Raw genomic sequence first — 22147 nt, forward strand, 5'->3', positions numbered from 1 at the left:
TTGTGTTTTTTTTTCCTTCCTTTTAATAGAAACATCCTAGGGGAACTCTGGGAGGAGGGTCGGCCTAAAGGGGAATGTCTCTTGAAATGCAACGCCGCGATGTGGTTCGGGAATGATAAGTTAAAGTGTCCAAGCGGGCTCAGGACTTCCTGGATTCTTGGGTCTTCTGGATTTCCTGCAAGGAGACGGGGAAAACAACTCAGCATCCGTCATTCCCGGGAAGCAACGCGGGGTCTGGCAGATCCGAAGAAGGCTGGGCTTGAGGAGCACTGCACATCAGCACGCCCCTGCAGCTTAAACAGGGCACGAGGCAGAAAAAAAACCCAAAACTCACCTTCAGGAGCACCTCCTTCAGTTCGGAATAGGCTTTTTCCAGATCGTCGTTAACGATGACCAAGTCGAACAGGCCGGGCTCTTTACCTAGGGAAGGAACCAAGGGCAGGGGAGTTAGAGGAGGCCGCGTTCTTTCTCTCCCTGCCTCGCCGCTCGTGCGTGAGCTGAGCTCCTGCAGCCTTTTCCCGTTCTTATTTCAGCCACTGCCAATGCGCTCCTCTGCCCAATGCCCTCGAGGAAGCCGCGATGGGAAGCGATGCAGCACGATGCTCAGATCCAAGCCAGCTCATGCCCGAGCCCTGCCAGCGCACCTCGGGGAGCTGAAGCCAGACGTCCGTGCAGAAAAAGCAGCTCCTCGGTCACCAGCGCCCCCCTCCCTGCTCCCCGGGCACATTGCTCAAAGGCCCCCGGACTTACTCAGCTCCAGATCGACGCGGGCCGCACTCAAACGCTTCAGTAAACTTTCCTCTGTCTCAGTCTGCCGGTCACGTAGCCTCTTTTCCTAAACCCAATGACAAATGCGTTAAAAAAAAGAGCACCCCGAGTGCTGCGTGCAGAAAACACCCCCATACTGAGAGCCAGGGCTGGGAGCTGGGATTTGTGGGCCTCTCTGCCATGTACTCCTTGCACGGCTTCAGCAAGTGGCACTTGTGCATCTGCATCCCCTTCTGAACCACGTCGGTGGTTCCATTCTGCCAGAGGTACAGCGTGATCGGTATTTTATAGGGCCACAGGAGGCCACAAGGTGTATAGGAACCCCAATGCTGCAGAACCAGCCCCCTTAGGGTTAAATTCAGTAGCTGGAAGCAGGTCTGAGCACAAAACCTCCCCATCTTAAGCACACCTAACACGTTTACAGCCTGGCCGTGCTGTAACAGAGCCTAAAACTAACACAAGAAACCTCACTGCAGCGTGGAAACCGTGCAGGAGGGGCCCCAAACCCAGGGCACGGGAAGGTTTATCACTGGGGTGAGGGCCTGAAGAGTCAAACCGGGCAGGAGAGGAGCGTGCTTGGAAACACTTCCCTGCCCCTGGCTGTGCAGCCCTTAAAATACGAAGATAAATCAACGTGGAGATAAATCAACAAGGGGGGAAACTGCTCGGGGAACGTGGCTTGAGAGCAAGGCGCCGATTACCTCTAACCGCTACCGGCAAGGGAAGGCAGCCGCTCACCAGGACGTCCATGGACGGGGGCTGCACGGAGATGTAGATGGGGTTCAGGTCCGTTCTCTTGATGTTCTTCACGCCCTGGATGTCGACGTCGAGGACGCAGATCTGGTTCTGGGCCTGCACAGCCTGCACTGCGGCTTTGCTGGGGACAGAAGGGAAAGGGAAGGGGTCAGAGCCTCCAGAACCAGCGCTGGGGGCTTGGTTTCCCCAACAGCAGCTCTGCCACGCTCCTGCTGCAAGCACTTCGCCGAGAGCCAGCAGCTCCCAGCGCCCTGAGGAAGAAACCCCAACACCTCCCCTCTGCCCGCAGCCTCTAAATTAAGTAAGTCCTGGCTCCTACAGGAGCCTTTCAGGGGGCTCTGTCCTTAAAGAAATTCATTTTGGGCTTTTAAACGTTATTAGCTCGTGAGACTTCGTGGCGTTTCATCACCAAGATCTACTCTTCCAAAATTACCATTACCAGGCAGAGAAAAGCCAAACCACGTTCCTGCTCTCCTGTGCTGCCTCCTCATCACTGACCAAATCGTCTGAGATGCAGACAAGCATGTGTACCCCTCGCCCCTCTCTGCTTTGCAACCCAAACCCCAACATAATTTAGTTTTTATTTTTGGAAGGCATTCAGGTCTCTGATTCCCTCCTAAGAACTCCCGATCCTGTCAGCCCTTTCCGCCCAAGCTTGATTAAACACCGAAATCTGCAAATTTCACAGAAATCAGCCCCAGAAAGGAGCCATCCCCACACCCACCCAGATGAAAAGAGCCCCGCGACCAACTCGGACCGGGTCAGACATCGGGGAGCTGCCACCTCCTCCGCGTGGCAGCCGAGAGGATTAAGCAGGGCAGGCAGGAAGGCAGCCAGTCCTACGCAGGATGTACCCAGGGATTAAGGAGGCTGAACTTGGCTTCTCCTTGGTGCCGGGTGTTTGAGGCACAGGGAGCTGCCAGGTTGGGTTCCTCTTGCACAAAAAAGGCACATTCAGGCCCTTAACAAATGCAAATCTTCCCAAAACATATTTCAGGTGACTTTAAATTCAACTAAGCATCCCGGGACACATTTACCTTTCCTTAGCAGGTCCCAGGCTGTAGCGCCACAGTTTCCTCCCAATAATTATGTAAGATATCTGACTTCTAATTAACATTGCAGCTTAACGTTTTATTGATCGCCAGCTCCGATGCCGGGAGCAATGCTATTCTAAAATCCATCCAACTCTTTAACTCTAGTCAAGAGTGGCACGCAAGGCATCTATTTACGAGTCTGCAAGCACTTGGAAAATATTAAGCAGTGCAAATAGATTGCGAAAACTGCCCCTCTGCAAGGAAGCGTTCAGCACACGGACGACTTCAGCAGCCCTACAGCCCACAGAGGATCTGATAAGGCAGCGAGGAGCTAATTATAGCGGGGTAATTCTTTGCAGGATTTAACTTTGCAGTCTAATGATGAGCAAATCAATCCGATGAGTGCCTCGCTACCAAAAGGAAAGGCTTCATTACAGCAGGAATCTGTGCTTTGGGGAAAAATCGGTGTCATTAAGTTAAAATTTCTTCTCCTTCACCCTAACCTCAGCTCCACCTGGGTTTGGTGGTGAGCACCTGAGTCGCATACCTTGTCCCGTACATATTTCCGGAGAACTCTGCATGCTCGAGGAACTCCCCAGCATCGATTTCTTTCTTCATTTCCTCTCGGGTCACAAAGTGGTAATCTGGATGGGACAAAGAGGAAAAACACCCAGGAATTAACAATTTTGAAGGTAAGGATAATCTTTACCTTCAAAAATGCAGGGATGGGTGCTCAGGGGAGAAGCACCTCAAAACCTTCTTAGTGCAATGCTGGCTGTCTGTAGATATCTACTCTCTAATTAACATTTACAGCATCCCCTCACCACCCCAACCAACCAACACCTACTCAAACTATTCTGGAACTCCGCGGGGCCAGACGTGTTGCAGTGCCCCCTTTTCCACGCGCCATCCCCCTCCTGGTGCAGTGAGAAACCCGTCTGCAAGCTTGAAAGCCACTACGACGGGACTGCCACAGCCCTTGGTGGGAAAACATTTATGATTAAAGACTCGGATGGGAATGAGAGAGACTGGGATATAAAAGGGAAGATGAAATATAAACAAACATCAGCGTCTCTCTACCTTTTGTTATTTTTTTCCCCTTTCACTTCAGAGTGAAAGCTGCCTAAGCGCAAGCCTCATTTGATCCTTCCCTTTTTGTTTCTTCTCTCCGCATCTGGCACACGCTGCGGAGCAGCAGTGACTACGGTCTCGTGGCCAGCGAGATCAAAACCAAAAGTAAACCCTTCCAAATGTGTCACTGCTGAATGCTCGCTCCTCCTGCCTGCAGAAACGCACCCCATAAACACATTTGTAGGGCTACCTCATCTGCCCATCGGGATTTGGGCATTTCACACGAAAATTTAGGAGTGTTTGGGGCAGCAAGGTGGTGAATCGGGCAAGGCACTGATCCGTACCACACTCACCTTTGCCATTCACTTCTCCAGGTCTCGGCTGCCGCGTCGTATCTGCAAGAAACGGCCTTGATAATTGTGCAGGCTGACAAGGAAGTCAGAGTACCAAAGAAATAAAAGCACACGCAGCAGATTAGCCCAACCACGCAGGGAGCTGCTCCTCTGTTTAAAATGATCAAAGGTTAGGAATCAGCCAGGGTAAAGCACCACGGCATCGTCAGTCGGCCTTTAATTGGAGAATCCTAGATAATCTGAAAGCAATCAGCTGAGATCGTTAGGGGCTGAGCTGTCAATTTGGGATTTATGAGGCTGGGCTAGGTTTTCTGCTCTGCTACAGACCCTCTGTGTGATCCTAAACACATTACTCAAGTCCCTGCCTCGGTTTAGGGGAATAAGTCATTTGGAGTTGTATTATTTTAAAATCATGCCCACAATAAGGCGATGATCACCTCGAGGTTTGTATAAAGCACCAACTACCAAGGTGTGAGCTGCCTCCAGAGATTTAGGGAAAAATATATTCCACGAGACAACCCTGAAGGAGAAAAGGTTTAATTTGGAGTGAATTCTTTAGTGAGATATTCAGTTGAATTAAAAAAATAGAATGAAATTAAATATCTTTCATTCAGTGTAAAGTTTTTTCTACCTCCAGTACCATTAAATTCTTTCACAATCCAGGATTTGCTCTTTTATGATTGAATGAATCTGGATTTCACAGATCTGGAGGCAAGGATTCCACCTGCGGCACCTGAAGGATTAGGGCAGTAAAAAGCATTTTGAAGCACACGTAATGCCTTGCAGAGCCCCAGGGAAAATCAGGTGAATGAGCCGTGAGTGGCTGAATAATCTTCAAGGTGTCACCCGAGACAAAGGAAACAATATTTTGGGCAAGCTGCCCAAAGAAAATCCTGTTCCGTGCTGTGATCAGAGAGCACAGCGGAATTGGTGACCCCAAGGTGTGTCATTATCACCCTACAGCCCTTACAAAACATCCCAGAGGGCACCATGCTGTTTTATAGGATTCAGCAGGAGGGGAAGGGGGTTTTATGGTGCTTCTCCACATCTTCCATGGCTGGGGGAAGATTTCTCCTGGGTTCTTGCCAAATGGCTGCAGAGCAACGGCAAAAGGACTGGGTATAATGGTGGGGCAAAGTGCTTCGTTGATTATCCCAATACCAAGACTCAGCCAGCCCTGATCCCACTATTTGTGGGACAGGATCGCAGCTACAGACTCAGGCTCTGGGCTAGCGATCCCAAAATCTCCTACCCCAAACCCTCACTGATACTCACGGGAGACACTGAAGCCGAAGATGTTCTCATAATCCTTAAACAGTTTCTTTATCAAGGTGCTTTTTCCTGCACCCGACGGGCCGCTCAGAACCACTGGCCTTGGTCCCTGCATGGCTGGAAAGAGACAAAAAAAAACACAGAGCTGCTTAGAAAAACACAGGATAAAACACAGGGGACCTGCGGGCTGCCACCCACCCACAGCCTGTAACCCAGAGGCGTCACCACGAGCAGGACGAATCCCACGGCTCTGCTTTCCCCAAGCAGCAAAACCCTGAAAAAGGCAAAATTTTTAAACCTCGCCGGCTGTGTCCGGCCCCGGGAGCCTTTCTGCTACTAATTAGATCATGGCAAGGGCAGCCTGACCTCCCAGATCACTGCTGAAGCATCCTTAAGCCAAGCATGGCCTCTTACAGAACCGGCCACGGCCCTGCTGCCTAATCCAGCCTCGCTGCCTCCCTGACCCCAGCCCGTGGGTGCCGGATGCCTCCTTATCCCTAAATCCCCTTGGCATGGCTCTGTGGTATCACAGGCAGCCCTCAAGCCAGCAAATTTGGGGAGTTTTTCCCCCTTTCCCTGAGGGATCTCGGTGCTTGCCTGACCTGAGCCTATCCAGAGCGAGAGGAAGAGGCTGGCATGAGCATAAACCCACCTAAGTTCAATCGCTGGCCAAAAGGGACCTGCTTTTTGGGATTTTTTTTTGGGGTGCTGCAGGATTGGCCCTTCTGTGCGTTATTATATTGCTGGTTTAGGCTTTTTCATCCGAAAAAAAAATCATCAAGGCTGGGCAAACCTTTAAGAAGCGCCTGTGGGCATGGCCCGGCACTGTCCTTCCCTTCGCTCCTTGGCAGTTCCCAAAGATCCGAGAATTATCCCCACAAGGATCATCGAGTCCAAGTCCTGAAAGCACAACTTTTCCCTAAATGCTCAGCCTCCAAAGCAGCACACCCTCTGCACCTCCCCACACCCCTCCTACCTGCCCAAATCTCCTCTCCCTGCTTCTTCCCCTCGCCATAAATCACCCAGGGGAGCACTGGGGACCCAGTTTATCCTCCCAGTCACTCCAGTATGCCCCAGACACGGCTCCTCGTGTGGCACCACTGCCGGGCATCCCTACCTCGTCCTTCTGCTCCCTTCCAGCTCCTCACGATGGGCTCGCGGGCAGGACCCGGGCTGTGTGTGAGCTGTTAATCGCCCCGGGATGATTTTAAGACGGCCAAGGAAGACCGCCCGCTGCTCTTTAATCTTCTCTCCTGGCTTCTGCTCTGGCAGCTGGCCAAAAGCAGGTCTGGCTGGGGCAGAGCAGCGAGCCTCGCGTCCTCAGGGAACGCCAAACCTGGCTAACCACGACCTAGGGCTCCTGCTTCGCTGTTTCTAGGAGCCTCCTTTAAATCCTGAGGCTCCCCAGATCCTCAGTGGACGGGAACCGACTGCCCCAAGCTCTTGTTTCAGAGGATCTTGGCTCCGCAGCACCCCTTTCCATCACAAACCTCCTCTCTGCCCAGCCAGGACAAACACCGAGCACCTTTCTTTGGGGAAAAAAAGCTGAGAATAACCCACAGGACTCACAGACATCCCCTCCTGCCTCCTCCTTTGCTGCAGAGGAACACACGAGGTAAATCACAGCAAAAAAAATGCGATTTCCACCACCAGACAAAGGAACCTGGCAGCAAACACCCAGCTGGCAAGCTGGGAACCGGGGCCAGCAGGCGGCAAAAATAGCTTTTGGGGCTGGCCTGGCACAGCAAAGCCCCCTGCCCCTACGTGGCTGCAGCTGTGAGAATTCCAGGGCCGCTTTGAGCAGAGGTTGAATTTGTTTTTTTTCCCCCCTCTCCGCTCAGATTTTGATGTTTGCAGTGGGTGTGAGGTGAGGAGAGGGGAAAGCAGCGGGCAGGGAGCTGCCATCAGGGTGAGGAGCATCTCTCGGGCCAGCCCTGCTTCCTAAAAACCACCCCAAATTTCAGCTGGCAGGCGGCACGGAGGCAGCAAGGCCCAGGACAGACATCCCAAGAGTTAAATGAAATTAATGCTGATTAGCTGGCAGCCCGTAAGGAGGAGGCAAAGCCCCCCGGCCAAGTCGAAGAGCAGCTTACAGGACAGTTTCTCTGGAGCCCCGGGAAAGGTCTCCCGGATTAGGGATGTAAAATGTAAACCTGTTCCCTATTTTTAGCAGGTTCTTCAGAGGTGCAACTCTGACTCTGTAAGTGTTAGGACGCTTCCTGAGCGGGCAGCGACAGCTCAAGGCTCACCACATCCAGCCGGGGAGCCCCAGGGGCGTTGTAGGGGAACCCTTCCATGCACTGGGACAGGTTTCCATCAATGGGATGCTCACACGGCCGTGGTCACTCATCCAGCCCCTCAGGCCCTCAAGGGGACCTCACAGGATCCCCCCCAACCCCTCAGAGCAACCCCCAGACCCTCATTGCCCACCCCTGGACCTTCACAGGACCCCTTCACCCCACAGGGGCCTTACAGGATCCCAACAGCCCCTTACAGCCCCCCCCACAAAAAAAACACCCTCAAATGGCCTTCACAGCCCCCCCAGACCCTCACAGGACCCTCAAAAGACCCACTCAGTTCCTTAGAATCCCCCTCAGCATCCCCCCCAGCCCCTCACAGGATCCTCACAGCACCCCCCAGCCCTTGACAGGACCCCCCCCAGCCCCTCACAGGGACCTTACAGGACCCCAGCAACCCCTCACGGTCCCCACCCCACCAAAACTCCTCAAAGGACCCTCACAAGGACCTTCAGAGCCCCTCACAGGACCCCCAGCCACCCACAGGACCCCAGAAGCCCCTCATAGGATCTTCACAGAACCCCCCGGCCCTTCCCAGGACCCCTCAGCCCCTCACAGGGACCTTACAGGACCCCAGCAGACCCTAACAGCTCCTCAAATGACCCTCAAAAGCCCCACAAGACCCCAAAAGCCGCCCCCAGCCCCTCTCAGCCCCTGACAGGAACCCCCTGCTTCCTCACAACCCCCAAGCCCCTCACAGGGACCTTATGGGACCCCAACAGCCCCTCAAATGACCCCCACAGCCCCTCACAGACACCTCACAGGATCCCAGCCCCTCACAGGACCCCAGAAACCCCTCATAGGACCCCAAGGTTCCTCAGAGACTCCTCTAGCGACCCCCTCAGCCCCTCACAGGCTCCTCACAGCATCCCCGGCCCCTCACAGCCCCCCTCAGCCCCTCACAGCCCCCCAGCCCCTCACAGAGACCTCACAGGACCCCAGCAGCTCCTCAAATGACCCTCACAGCCCCCCCAGCCCCTCACAGGGACCCTACAGGACCCCAAAAGCCCCTGACAGGAAGCCCCTGGTCCCTTACAACCCCCCAGCCCCTCACAGAACCCCTCAGCACCTCATAACCGCCCGATCCCCTCACAGGACCCCCAGCCCCTCAAACGACCCTCACAGCCCCTCCAGCCCCTCACAAGACCTCAAAACCCCTCACAGGACCCCCCCGTCCCCCCTCACCCGCCGCTGCCCGGCCGAAGGCTCCGCGCAGCCGCCGCCAGCTCATGAGGGGAAGGGGGGGGGGAGGGCGGGAAGCGGCGCCGGGAGGGGCGTGGCCTGCGCCTCAGCGAGGCCACGCCCCCTCTGAGCGAGGCCACGCCCCTTCGATCCAGACCACGCCCATCCTCGCCGAGGCCACGCCCCCTCGCCCCGGCGCGCGGGGATAAGGGGGAAGGAGGCGGAGGTCGGGGGGGGGTGGGCACGTGAGCGGGGCGAACCACTGAGGGGGGGGGGGTGAAGCGCGGGGAGGGGAGCGCGGGGCAAACCATTGTGCGGGTGCGCGGGGGGTGGAGCGCGAGTGCGAGCGCCGCGGGCGCCATTTTGGAGGCTTCTGGGCGTGAGGGCGCGGGCGCCATCTTGAGGCTGAGGGGCGGCGGGGTCTGGGGGCACGGGTGAGGGTTAAACCCGTCGCTGAGGTGTTAATAGGGCTCAGTAGGGTCTTATCAGTCTCTGTGATCGCTGTTCTGGTCCTTAGGTTGTGTGAGGGAGCGGCACCGCATCCCCTCGCACCTCAATGCTGTGCCTGAGCCTGGCCCAGGCTGGGATGGCGGCCCTGAGGAGCTCGCTGAGGTAAAAGTGGAGCCCTCAGCCCCCCTCGTGGCTCCTAGCAGGGTTGGTGCTGACCTGTTGTGTCCCCTTTATCTCCCCAGCCTCGTGCCGCCTCGCTGCCTGCACACCGCCTGCAGCCTGGCCAACTCCAACCGGGTGGCCGTGTCCCGCCTGCAGCGCCAGGCGTACGGCCGCCAGTACCCGCTGCTGCTGGTCAAGACCGACGGTTCCACCGTCCACATCCGCTACAAGGAGCCCAAGAAAATCCTCATGGTAAGGCGCTCGCCTCCCCAGGACCACTTATTGAGGAACACTGTGGCAACTGTTTATTGATTTGAAGATCAAAACCAGCTTTTGGATGCTCTGATGCTTCCCAATGTCACTTTTTAATGTCTTTTTTTCCCTGCAGTTGCCCCTAGACAGCAACACGCTGCCCGAGGCGGAGAGGAAGGCCCGGCTGCGGCGCCAGTTCCCCACCAAACTGAGGGCCAAGGAGGAGGAGGATGCCTTCGACAAGCTGGACATGGAGAAATACAAGAAATTCTGGAAGAAATGACAGCGTGAAGCCCTCCTCACAGCGTGAGGCAGCGCCTCGGGGGGGATCACTCCTGCTGCGACGGGGCGGCTGACGGACTGTGACCTAGCAGCGACAAGGAAAAATATAATAATAATATTTTGTTGTGGAGAATTTTGGGCTGGTTTTGCCTTATTTCTCTCCCTCAGGGGGAGCTCCCCCCGCCGTGGTACAGCCCGATCCCCCCCGCCTTTATCTCCCTGGTGGTGGAACCCGGGCGGGGCTGCGGGGTGAGCGGGGCCTGAGCGGCGCGGGAGGTGCGTGGGGGTGGAGGAGAGGAGGGGGGACACCGGGAATAGAGGGGGGGGATCCGGGCCCTGCCACTGCCTCCAAGCCCCCAGCGCCTTGCTGCTGGGGCTGCAGCCCCTCTTGGGTCTCCTCGCCGGGTGTGGGGGGCTTCTGGGCTTTGCTGACCCCCCCCAGCTCGTGTAACCGCCCCCCCCCGAGCAATGCGTCCCCCTCCCAGCCAACGCAGAACCCCCCCCACTTTGCCCTCCCTCTGGGTTTTCTCCCTGATCTTTGCACGCAGGCTTTTGGGGCTTTTTTTGGGGGGTATCCTTGCTTTAAGCCTCCCCCCTTCCCTCAATTATGGGGTGTGTGTGTGGGGGTGAAACAACGGGGGCTGACTCTTGCAGCGCGCCCCCGGCACCATGTTCGGCTCGTCCCGCGGCGGCGTGCGGGGGGGCCAGGACCAGTTCAGCTGGGAGGACGTCAAGACGGACAAACAGAGGGAAAACTACCTGGGTAAGGATCCCCCACACCACCTGGGGGGGTGTCGGGGAGAAAAAAAAGGGGGAAAAACGCTTTGTGCCCCCCCCATACTAATTTGTGTCCCCGCAGGAAACTCCTTGATGGCCCCGGTGGGCCGCTGGCAGAAGGGCAAGGACCTGACGTGGTACGCCAAGAGCAAGAAGGAGGCCACCCCGCTGTCCCGCGAGGAGGAGCTGGCTGCTGTCCGCCTGGCCGAGCAGGAGGCCATGATGGCAGCCCTGTGAGTTCCCCCCTCCTCGCAGCCCCCCCCAAAAAAAAAATAAATCCTTGGGGCACCCCCCAGCACCCTTTGTCCCTTTGTTTTTTTGTCGTAGGGGCTACAAGAACGTGAAGAGGCAGCCCACGGGGCTCAGCAAGGAGGTGAGGGGGTCCCCACGCCGTCCCTACAGGTTGGGGTGTCCCCCACAGCTCTTTTTTATTTTTTTTTGGGATGGGGGGGACACACGACTCGGTGCTCTCCCCTGCAGGACCTGGCCGAGGTGTGCAAGAGGGACGGCGCGGAGCGAGCTGAGAAGGACGTGGACCGGGTGGTGGGCTTGGGCAGCTCCAGGTGGGCACCGAGACGCCGCCTCTCAGAGCGGTTTTATCTATTTTTTTTTTTATCCTTATCATCATTTTTCACGTTTATTTATTATTTTTATCATCATTTTTCATGCTTCCGTCCCCAGCGGCAGCGCCGGCCGGGTGATGCTCTCCAAAGAGGACAAGGAGGCAGCCAAGATGGGGCTCTCCGTCTTCACGGTACGACGACAAGCGACAGCTGCGGGCATTTCAACTTGATCCCGAAGTTAATTTCCCCCTTTTAAGGGAAAAAGCGCCTGTTTTGGGTAATTCAGAGCTTTGGGCAAGCCTGTGGACTCTCTCCACCTTTTTTTCTCCCCAACCTCCAGCACCAGAAGGTCCCCGGCAGTCCCGAGGCGTCCGGCTCCAAGAGGAAGCAGGACAAGGAGGAGAAGGCAGAGGAGAAGCGGTGAGGGCTGGGGACATCCCAGTGCCACCCGAGAATCCCCAAAGCTCTGGGAATCCACCCCAAAACCCTCTGCTTTGACCCCAAAAGCCCTTTTTTTCCCTGCAGGCGTCTCCTTTAACGGGGTACCCACGGGGGGGAGTGCCTGGAGGGAGGGTTGGGGACGGGTTTTTGGGGAGAGAAAGGGATTGGAGGGACATGGCCGATTTCACCCCGACCCCGCAGGACGGAGAGCGGCAAGAAAGCCAAAAAGGAGAAGAAGAAAAAGAAAAAGAAAAAACACAAGAAGGAGAAGAAAAAGGACAAACACCACAAGCGGGCGGCCTCCCCTTCCTCCTCTTCCTCCTCTCCGGACCGTGACGAGAGGTAACGGGGACGCAGCGGGGCCCTGGGGTGTCCCTGATGGGCATCCCCAGCTCTGACCTCCCCCCTGTCCCCGCAGGCACCACCGCAGGAAAGCCCAGGAGCGCCCTGAGGTGTCAAGACAGCGGCGCCGCCACGACACCACGGACTCCTCCTCCTCCTCTTCCTCCTCCAGCAGCGAGGAAGGCTCAGGCAGGAGCCCCTCGCGCCGCCCGGCCCGCAGGAGGGCACCGTCCCCACGCCACAAGGGCAGGAAGAGGAGCAGGAGCCGCTCTCCCCGCTCCCGCAGCAGGGCCAGGCAACGCCACGACACCGATTTGGATGACTGAGGGGTTTGGGGGGGGGGGAGAAACGCCGGAGATTTTCTATTTTTTAAGGTTATTCTGGAAATTAAAGCCACGGCTTTGCTGGCACAGCCCGCTCGGGGACTCCGGCACGGGAAAGGGGGAGAATGGTGGAAAAAAAGGAGGAAAACACCCAGCGGGGGGACCCAGACGCCCTTTTCCTTCTCCACGGGTCCGTTACCCCAAATTAAAACCCCACAGGCCTGGTGTAGAACTGGAAGCAGCACACGCGTCTTGGGGTTACAGAGAGGGGATTTGGGTGCAGTTACTGTGGTTTTTTAATCTTTTTTTTTTTTTTCCCTTTTGATGCCTTCGAGTGCTGGCAAAGCCTTTTTTAAGTTTACGAGCTGCAAAATAAAGGTGAAGCGGAGGCCGAGCGGGCCCTCTGATGCTGTGGGTGCTCGTTGGGGGTGCCCCAAGCAGGCTGCTGCTAGGAGACCCCCCACCCCGACCCTAAATTATTTGATTTGGGGAGGTTCAGGCACAAGCCACCACCTTCCCAGCAAAGGGAAAAAAAATGGAGTGAGGGACGTGCCTTTTTTTGGCTGAGAAACAACCTCTTTGGTTAAAAAGGAAACTACACAAATTACAAATACTCCCTCTGAGGGGGAGGAGGAGCAGGATGGGGCCGGGGCATTTTACCCCTGCAAGATTTTAAACCTCAGACCCCAACCAAGGGGGATTTACGTGAATCTGTGGGTTTTAAATCAAATCCTGGTTGCTGGGGAAGGGCTCATCTCAACAAGGGCCTCGTTTGTTTAATTAACGCTGCTTTTTCTTCTGCCCAGGATGGGGCTTTGGGGACAAAAGCCCCGCACCCGGTGCTGTTGGCAGCGTTTTGGGGGCTTCGTCATCCTAGTGGGGTGCTGGTGCGGGGTGGGACCAGCCTCGTGTGCACAAGGGGCGCATTGAGCACAGGGGACACGCGGTGGGTGATAAAGCCCTTCTGTCCCTGCTGCCACTGCTTAACCCTGCTGCTGCTGCGGGATTCTGCATCCTGAGATGCTTTTTGGGGTGGAATCCCTATCCCAAGCCTGTTTTTTCTATGGGATCGCTCATTTGAGGTCACCCTGCTGGGGTTTTTGGGGTCTGGGTGGTGAATGGTGCCTGCTGGGGGTACCCTGATGCAGGGTGGGGATGGTACAACGTGGCCACGCTGCCTGGGGAGGGTTAACAGGAACACGGTCCTGGGAGCTCCGGGCTGAAAAGGGAACTTAAAACCCCAAAGGCTGCACAGATCCCAGCGTGAGGCCCCACAGGCTGGGGTGGAAAGGGGGTGCAGGAGCCTCAGCCTGTCCCCGCTCGTTCAAATCTGCCTCCTCCCTGGCCAAAGGGGTGGCTGCAGTCCCTGGGGGACTGATTCCAACTCCCCCAGCTCTGATAACATCAGCACCTTTTATCAGTGCCCTCCTCTTCCTCCTCCAGGGCCCTTCAGGTTTTTTTTAGGGCCAAGCAGCCCTGAATACCTGTCCTGCCCAGCAGGGCGTGCGGAGATCGTGATTCAGAGCTCCAAATCCCAGGTGGGACGAAGAGCTTTGGAGGAATAACCTGACTTACCGGAGTTTTGTAATTCCCTGGCAGTGTTTGCCCAACGCTGTTTACACTTCACCACCGAGAACACAGCCAGAGCTGAGCCCAGAATAAACCTGGAGCTGGGCAGAGCAACCACAGCACTCAAAACCTGTAACAGGGCAGCCAGGACCAGAACGAGCCTGGAGAAGGCAGGAGGGCAGTCCCAGAGCAGGCTGTGGAAGGGAAAAAAGGAGTTTTAAATAAAAGGCAGACTTTGTCCCCAGGGCAGATCAGCCCCAGAGCTTATTGTTAAGGAAGAAGCTGCTGGGGGCTGCTCAGGAAGCTCAACAGATGACCCCAAAGGACGCGAGAAGCAGACGACCACCATCAGGCACCAGGATGCACAAGACTGCCGCCCGCTTCCTCACTTAAAAAAGGAAAAAAAAAGGTAAATATGAGATCATAAGTTTTTGTGGAGCTTGAAATGTGGTTCCAGTTCCATTTAGCCCTCAGCCAAGCCTAAAAGGGGTGATACAAAACGACGTGATACCAGTGCAAGTTTCATGAAACTTTTTATTCAACAAGTATTTCATTATGATTCTGCCAAGATGATCAAATGAACAGCCAGGCATAAAAAACATGAAATAGTTAAGAGATTTTATTCTAATAGCTTTAATTACAGTGCTTGTTTGTCGAAATGAAAACTGAAAACAAGTATACAAAACAGTTGATTACTAATCGTGTATTGAAAGCAATAAAGGTTTCCACAACACTAAACAAACCAGTTCTGATAGTTCCTCAAGTTAAAGTTTTAACAGCTCCAGCTTCTTCAGTGTTTATCAAAATACAAAAGAAAAAGTAAAGAGGTCGTTTTTTTTTTCGGATGGCAAATCTGAACCTTGCAGTATGAGGGATGCCACGGGTTTTCACACATATACAGATATGGGATTGTTCCAAAATGGGATTGAGTACTTCTAGAGTGGAATGACTCTCCTAACTCTCATGCTTTTTTTTTTTTTTGTTTTCCCCTAGACACTATACATAGATGTTTGGTGTTTCTCATGGCAATTCTTACTTAAGTACAGTACTTTCCGACTATAGAGCTTAGGACTAGTACAGGCTGTGCTTTCTGTGGAAAAGTTTGCCTTCTGGAGTGGTTTACACGCAAGAAAAGTACAAAACACTTTTTGACAAATACAACAGGCTAAAAAAAATGTGACTTCCAGAAATGATTCAAGTTCAATGGAAGTGGTAAATCTCACCTGAACCCAAAAGTCAGAAGTTTAGGATGAGTCTGTGTGCTCAGCTAAACCAGGTCCGACAAATCTTTTAACGAGCAGGAACAAACACGAGCACGTCGGATGAGCTACAGAAAGCGCCAGAGATCTGCTAGCTACGAGCTGTGCTTTGACCAGGTGAAGCCAGCCGGGTGTCAAATCGCTGTCTCACCGGTTCAAAAGAATCAAGAGTCACCGCGTCAGAGCTAGAACAGCAGAAGCTATGTCAAACCTTTGTGTGTTCAAGTGTTTTTATACTTTTCCTCGACTATTTAAAAAAGAAAATACAGAATTCAGGTTAAAAACCAGCCACCAAAATGGATCTCACAGATCTCACAACCCAGCCGGGATAGTATTCAGCTCTACTGCACGAGGACCGCTGGCAACCCTTACGGTAATCCACTTAATCCCTTCCAAGTACTAAACAGTGAGTTGATTTTTTACAATAAAAAAGCTGAGTAATATTGCATAGGAGTACCAGAAACTGCCTCATTGGAAACAAAAACTATTTACATTAAATAAGAAACCTAACTGTTTTCAGGCTTGGATTTGCCACATTTACAGCATGATGCAATATATACTGTGACAAAAGAAATGAAAACAGCTTCCGGCACTCGATACCACAAAGTAGCACAGTTTGCCACATTAGAGTAAAGCGAAGGGCGAATAGGAGGAAATAAGAGGGAGGGGTGGAAAAAGAGGGAAGAGGAAGGTTTATGGTTTCATTTCTGGTTTCGGAGCTGATTGGACAACCAGTCCAGTCCTTCATAGAGACCGTCTCCGCTAGTGGCACAGGTTGCCTGGATGTACCAGTTCCTGTGACGAAGAGAATGCAGTCCAAGTTTGTCTGTGATTTCTGCTGCATTCATCGCGTTGGGCAGGTCCTGGGGGGAGGAAGAAGAGTCATTTTCTCTCCTAGCACCAGAGGAGGAACGCTCACCTTCCTAACAGTTTGATCATCAGTTTCAAAGCCATTTAAAAAAAATAAAATCTAAAGCTTCTCAATTCATCTTTCAGAAAAACCCAGAATTTTTATATTCAAGCTATTTTGCCTATACCAAAGTTTTCAAGGGTTTAAAAACATAACCAAGAGCATTGCTGGCAGCATCACCAAATACTGCCTTCAGGAAACAGAAGCAAACTGGCTGACGCTTGGATCCAGCCCCCAGGCCCTTCTGATCTGCCCCCAGCCTGCTTACAGCTCACGGCCCTTTCATTCACTTTCCACTCAGGAAGTGTTTTCTGCAACTGCAGTAATGATTTCACCTCAGTTTTTATCACAAAGCACTCGGCTGAGCGCTGCTTCTGTTTATAGCCCGCCTTTCGTGTTCCTAAAACGGCTCGCGCAGGTTTTTTGCCCGTCACATCCGAGCCTGCACAAGCGACATCGCAGCACGCTCTTCCCTCTCTAAGCTCACTTACAGAAGGCGCCCTGCAGATACACAGAGAGGAGTTTGAGAGGGTTTGTTGTCTTCTGCATAGCTGAAGAGACACTTACTGAGCGTATCTATTACACTGAAAACACAAATCTGAGCTCACTCACAGATATATCCCACGTTTTCAGGGTTTCTTACAAAGACACCCTCCTCGGGCATACCTGTTTGTTAGCAAACACTAATAAAACGGCATCTCTAAGCTCATCTTCTGCCAACATTCTCATGAGCTCTTCTCTGGCCTCGTTCACTCGTTCTCTGTCATTGCTGTCAACCACAAAAATCAGACCTAGGAGCAAGCAAAGAGTGGGAATAAGCACACACCGAATACTACTGCCAGGGGACACCTGCTGCTGGAGATCAGAGCTAAGCTTTGAAAGAATAATGCAGAATACACCTGAAAAAACACAGTTTATGTTATTGCAATCTCACGTCTGAAAGCCTGCTGCTGTTGAGAGCTGGTGAAAGTGAGTAGCTCACCGCATTTGTGTTTTTGGAGCTCGTGTGCTTTATCTACATAACTGCTCGATACTTTCCAACGAGTAGCAACTCTTGAAATCCTGTGACAGGGCTCGAACGCACACACACTACAAAGGCAGAGCAGTGGAAGAAGTGACAAGCTCTCAGCTCACGGGGCTGTTGAAGTTTGTAGGAACTGACAAGCAGTAAAGGCTGCTTTGAAGTGCAGGCTGAGAGCGACGATGCTTATAGAGGAAGAGCAGAAATTGTGAGTTCTGATTCTGATGGACAAGATTGGTCTCTACATTTCCTTCCAGCCCTCTTTAAACAAGCAGGAGCTTAATATAAGAGGCACACAAACACACCCTGTTGTAACCTGTACTCCCCACTGTCCCAAGAAGCAGACAAGATTATTATAGCACGGACACTAGAAGCTTTATATCCTGAAAACCCGTGAATTAGGCGTCAGGACTCACCTTGTGTGTTCTGGAAATAATGGCGCCAGAGCGGTCTGATCTTATCCTGGCCGCCGACATCCCACACTGTGAAGCTGATGTTCTTGTATTCTACCGTTTCCACATTGAAACCTAAAATAGAAATTGTGGCAAAGTCCTGGTTAAACATAGGTGGCCTGTACCTGTTTTATTTACCAAGTCACACTCAATGTCATTACTAAAAATGTTAACCTTAAATTTTAGATCTACTTTAAGCAGGCAGTCTCTCAATACATCCCTTGTAACAGAGGGATGGGGGTTCTCTAGAACTTCTAGAATCACCAGCCCATCACAATTAATGAACTTAACAGCTGGATTGCTACCTGAGCAGCTAAAAAAATTGCAGAACAAACTATATTATGTTGAAAAAAAGGCAACTCCAAGCTTCTGAGGAGAACAAATGATGCATGGCTCAGATATCCAGTTCTCAGCCAACTACCCGAGGCCACGGTGTGCCTTGAAGGCATGCAGCCCAACCTGCTGCAGGCCACGAAGGGTCATTCCCCAAGGGACTGAAGGAAAAAACAACAAAACCAGTGTAATCCCCTCCCATGCCGGAAGATTTGGCAGAGATTTGTTCACAGCATGGCTTCAGTCACGTTTGTTCTGGCAGCCAGGGCTCAGCACCCTTCCATCGGGGTGGCAGTGGGGTAAGGCACTGCTGCAAACGGGACCCAAACCTCAAAGCAAGCCTTTAAATACACGTAAAAGTCTTACCTATAGTAGGGATAGTAGTTACTATTTCACCAAGTTTCAGTTTGTACAAGATAGTAGTCTTTCCTGCAGCATCCAGACCAACCATGAGGATCCGCATTTCTTTTTTGCCAAAGAGGCCTTTGAAGAGGTTTGCGAAAATATTTCCCATGGCTGAGATATGTTTTCACTGGCCAGTGAAGTCTGGAGAAGAGAGACCACAGCATCACTCGTCAGTTACCAACGGTGTGCTCTGAGCAGGGCACAGCCACAAGAGCCCCAGGCCATACAAACCCCGAGAGATACCCCGACCCAAGCACAGGGTTTGTTCCCCACATGAAGTTTTCAACATGTTCTTCTCTTTTCCCTGTTTAGCTGTGCCTTCTTGGAGGAGGAAACTCCGAGTACAGCTTGGATTCCCTCCCACTCAAACAGTTTCCTTCCTCCCGAACCCTGAGGAAGTGCCCTGTGAACACAATCTGAGCACAATTGCTTTCATTAACGCCACCGACCTTCTTTACGGAGCAAATTCGTTGGTTTTGACACAACTACCAAAATTAAGAAGTCCACAACAAGAGCCAGGTTTAAGAACAGACACTTCTTTCTTCACTTTGGATCCCAGAATGTCCCGAGTTGGAAGGGACCCCCAAGGATCATCAAGTCCAGCTCCTGAGGCCCCGAAGGACCACCCCAAAATCAGACCACATGTCCAAGCGCCCTCTCCCAACTCTTTTTCTTGCTCACAAGCGACTGATGCCACCAGGAGCTCCCTGGCTAGGCACTGGGGCACCACCTCGCCCTGCCAGCAGCCACCGAGCCCTCGGGACGGGTCCACCCTTACCACCACTCCTCCACCCTAAACCTTCCCCCTGCAGAGTTGGAACCACCCAGAGCTGTCACTCTGCTTGCCCAGGAGAAAAATCAGCCCGAAAGCTTTACAGCCAGATGTAGTTGGGACATCACACACTTTTTTTTGCTGCTTAGTCTAAAAACTCAGATGTAAGCTGAAGAGAACAGACCAAGGCCAACTGAAACCCAGTGCTTGTTGTGTGCTTGAAACAGAATTCGCACTGCAGCGTATCTCACAGCACATCTGTGTGAGACAATTAGATAATATTGAAGTGAGAAGTGCTCTCCAGACCAAAATTTTGCCTTTTTAGCCCTCTGCTGCAGATTTCCCAAAGCTGGCTTCCTTGCTCAGCACTGGGGAAGGCCCATGCAGTTTGCTGGGACCAATTTTTAACCCCGAAGTTAAGCCTGTGCCACGAAGCGAGTCACGTGCCTGAGAGCAAAGCAGCCTCGCAGCGAGGTCCAGAGTCCACTCCAAAGTTCCCGACTGACATCAAGCACTGACTCGCTGGAGGAACTCGAGTCACAGATTCGTTTATTTTATGTGACTGAAGTTCAGCAGGATTGAAACTTCAGCACTGAGCTCCTCTCTAACCCAGGCACAGCAGCATGTGGATGAAAACCAAGTGAAAAATTTAGACGTAAAATTCCATGATTAAACCATTTCCGTTGCATTTCTGAAGCAGCATGGGGAATATTCACCTGCCACTTCCATCTGTGGAAGCGATATAAACAGGAAAGTTGAGGAGGAAGCAGAGAAGGCAGCTCTGCCCCAGTCCCTGTTTATCCAAGCCGCTCACACAGCCGCAAACCAACACAACGCCCCTCCTGGGACACGCTCCCTGCCTGAATTTGTCACTTCACACCACGAGGAAAAGCCCCTCGAGTTCCTTCCTCTCCTCCTCGAGGACATCCTCAGCCACACTGGCACCAGAACCCGACCTGCAGTCCAGGGCTCTGCTTTTCAGCAGCGTGTCTGCCTCGTTTCAGCCTGTTAGCTGGACCAGGAGGACACACACACACTGAAGATACAGGGAAATTTAAGACCCTGGTAGGTTTACTGAGCGATCTCATCACTTTTCAGGCATCTTCAAACATTTCCCATCTGTGAAGACCTGCCAAAATGTTATCTGTATTCTATATACAAAAATGCTGTCCACTTTTCCTTAAACATCACCAAGAATTAGTGAACTCATTGTTTTAGAGGCTCAACAAGCCCAACGAGATTCCTGAAATCATAACAAGCCTACTGCTTGCGAGCTGCTTACACTTTGTGAGCAGATCTTCAGAAGAGGTCTCCAAGCAGCTGCCAGAGCAGGCAGCCCGGTGCCTGTTACAGCAATGCAGCTCATGGTAAGAGCTTGAATTTGCCTTTATTAATTGCAGAGGGTTGAATAAAAGCTCTGAGGAGTATCTCAAGACCTAAGATCATTCAACATTTAATCTCCTGGAGCAGTTTGCACTTAACCACCCGTTAATGCCTTTCAGGCCTGTTTCATTCAGAGCATCTCTCTCGCGGAGTCACCGCATGATACAGGAAGCGCGGCTGCATCGCCACAACTCTGCTGAATCTCAGTCCTACACCTCTGGAAAAAGTTTTCTGTGCGTTAAATTTCATGAAGCCAGGGGTTACAGCATCCTCTCAACACACCGTAACCAAGTCAGGGGTTATTTTGTTAGGCAAAGGACAGGATAGGAACATTTATCTCACTCGTACGTACCAACACTTCCCACAGAAGGCTTCCAAAGCAGAATAAGTTGCCAGCACAGTGACAAAAGCTGCTTCACGCCATCATTTTGGCACCCTGGTCTCTGTAACTGATAACATCAGCAGCGAGATCAGCCAAGACAAGCTCGATTCTCTGAGGTGCAGAAGGCAAACCACCAAAACCTCCTTATTGAGGCCGTTTCCAAATTTTTTCAGTGTCCCTTTCCACGAGGGGCAGCCACGGCATCACAAAGCTGGACCCCCTTCACAGCACTGACCCTAAATCCCACCTAAAAACCCAGGCAGTGAAACGGGGACACCACAGGCACAGGGCTACCAAAAAGCTGTCCCCAGGCAGCTTGTAGGGCCAGGGTTTAGTGGGCGATGGTGGCTGACCCTGATGATCTCTGGGGGCTTTTCCAGCCTCACTGATTCTTTCTGGACCTTGTTCTGTTTGCTGAGGGACCCGTGGCAAGGAACGCTGGTGCGCTGACAGCAGCAGCCCGTTTGCCATCCCAAACACGTCTCCATTTCGAGGAGGCTGCTTGCCACTGGGCTAACCATTAACTCCACCTCAAATTGAAAGAAAAAATAACCAAACCCATCTTTCCTAAGCTGGGATTAACACAAACTGATCAGATCAGTCACAGGAAAGCAAGATTCAATTTGTTACTTCACAGAGATTTCAATTTAAAAGCCAGCCAGGTCTTACCAGTTAGCCAGTATCATCTTTTCTGCTTTGTCACATTCTAGAAGATGCTAAAAGCAGCAAGATATTAGACACCAAAAACATCACCAAGGCCACGTGTGAAGGGGAGGTGAGAAAACTTCTTAAAATTCCGGCTGAGCAGCTGTTGCTGGTGTTACACACGAGAACAGGTGAAGAACAGGAGCGCAGATGAACTCAGCAGCTTGTTCCTTACAACACAGAGTGTGATTTAATCACATGAGAAGCGAGCCAAAAAGGAACAAACCCCTGCTGGAGGTTTAGGATTGAGCTGGGCCCACAGCAGCTCAACCCCGCAGGCACAGGCAGCTATGTACAGCTGGAGTTTTTACATCTGGAGCCATTTCTTTACAGATTTAAGTTCTCTGTTGCTCAAAATTTGGACAAACTGATCAATCCCTTTCTGTACACAGCCAGGGTGGCCCTGTAGCCAACTGCTCACCTCCAGTTGTGCCCGGCTATTTTTAGGCGCCGTTTGCTGGCCCTCCACACGTGATGACCCGAGGGAAAGATGCCCCAGCGTCAACAGGAGCCCTGTTAACGGGGCCTTCACGCTGGGATTTGGCTTCAGTGCTTTGGGTTCCTCAAAACTATTCCCAGCTTACCAGGCACAAGACAGAGGCGTAGCTACAGAGCCTGCTGGGTTCTTCCA

The 22147-nt window shown here is 52.6% G+C and overlaps 4 protein-coding genes across 8 annotated transcripts in view; 2 read left to right on the top strand and 2 right to left on the bottom strand.

Annotated features, from left to right (window-relative positions):
- Window positions 1–8863, bottom strand: GUK1 (guanylate kinase 1). 2 transcript variants are annotated; one of them, XM_027450308.3, is made up of 8 exons: window positions 8737–8863; window positions 5258–5371; window positions 3983–4024; window positions 3106–3202; window positions 1507–1645; window positions 751–835; window positions 335–420; window positions 1–175 (listed from the first exon to the last, which is right to left on the bottom strand). In XM_027450308.3, exons 1-8 carry the CDS (start codon window positions 8780–8782, stop codon window positions 140–142), a joined length of 645 nt encoding a protein of 214 aa, XP_027306109.1. In that variant the 5' UTR covers window positions 8783–8863; the 3' UTR covers window positions 1–139. The 2 variants fall into 2 exon arrangements, with proteins under 2 accessions (XP_027306109.1, XP_027306110.1); XM_027450309.3 differs by lacking the exon at window positions 8737–8863 and adding an exon at window positions 6372–6776.
- On the top strand, window positions 8849–10012 carry MRPL55 (mitochondrial ribosomal protein L55). Of its 2 annotated transcripts, none has more exons than XM_072033910.1 (4): window positions 8849–8959; window positions 9251–9345; window positions 9426–9597; window positions 9734–10012. In XM_072033910.1, the coding sequence occupies exons 2-4, from the start codon at window positions 9290–9292 to the stop codon at window positions 9878–9880; spliced, it is 375 nt and encodes a 124-aa protein (XP_071890011.1). In that variant the 5' UTR covers window positions 8849–8959; window positions 9251–9289; the 3' UTR covers window positions 9881–10012. The 2 variants fall into 2 exon arrangements, with proteins under 2 accessions (XP_071890011.1, XP_071890012.1); XM_072033911.1 differs by lacking the exon at window positions 8849–8959 and adding an exon at window positions 9055–9167.
- Window positions 9994–14884, top strand: C2H1orf35 (chromosome 2 C1orf35 homolog). Of its 3 annotated transcripts, none has more exons than XM_027450307.3 (9): window positions 9994–10128; window positions 10534–10642; window positions 10739–10889; window positions 10984–11029; window positions 11137–11219; window positions 11338–11410; window positions 11560–11639; window positions 11862–12002; window positions 12079–14884. In XM_027450307.3, exons 2-9 carry the CDS (start codon window positions 10549–10551, stop codon window positions 12326–12328), a joined length of 918 nt encoding a protein of 305 aa, XP_027306108.3. In that variant the 5' UTR covers window positions 9994–10128; window positions 10534–10548; the 3' UTR covers window positions 12329–14884. The 3 variants fall into 3 exon arrangements, with proteins under 3 accessions (XP_027306108.3, XP_027306107.3, XP_038031009.2); XM_027450306.3 differs by having other exon boundaries at window positions 10023–10155; XM_038175081.2 differs by lacking the exon at window positions 9994–10128 and having other exon boundaries at window positions 10162–10642.
- The window catches only part of ARF1 (ARF GTPase 1), an 11381-nt gene continuing 3644 nt past the window's right edge, over window positions 14411–22147 (bottom strand). Inside the window, exons 2-5 of the mRNA XM_027450310.3 lie at window positions 18236–18415; window positions 17501–17611; window positions 16730–16854; window positions 14411–16016 (exon numbers count right to left, since the gene is read on the bottom strand). Of these exons, the coding sequence (XP_027306111.1) occupies window positions 15855–16016; window positions 16730–16854; window positions 17501–17611; window positions 18236–18383 (546 nt within the window). The 5' untranslated portion in view covers window positions 18384–18415 and the 3' untranslated portion in view covers window positions 14411–15854. The remainder of the gene's footprint in view (window positions 16017–16729; window positions 16855–17500; window positions 17612–18235; window positions 18416–22147) is intronic.

The sequence above is a fragment of the Anas platyrhynchos genome, chromosome 2 (assembly GCF_047663525.1).
Source record: "Anas platyrhynchos isolate ZD024472 breed Pekin duck chromosome 2, IASCAAS_PekinDuck_T2T, whole genome shotgun sequence".
NCBI lineage: Eukaryota > Metazoa > Chordata > Aves > Anseriformes > Anatidae > Anas > Anas platyrhynchos.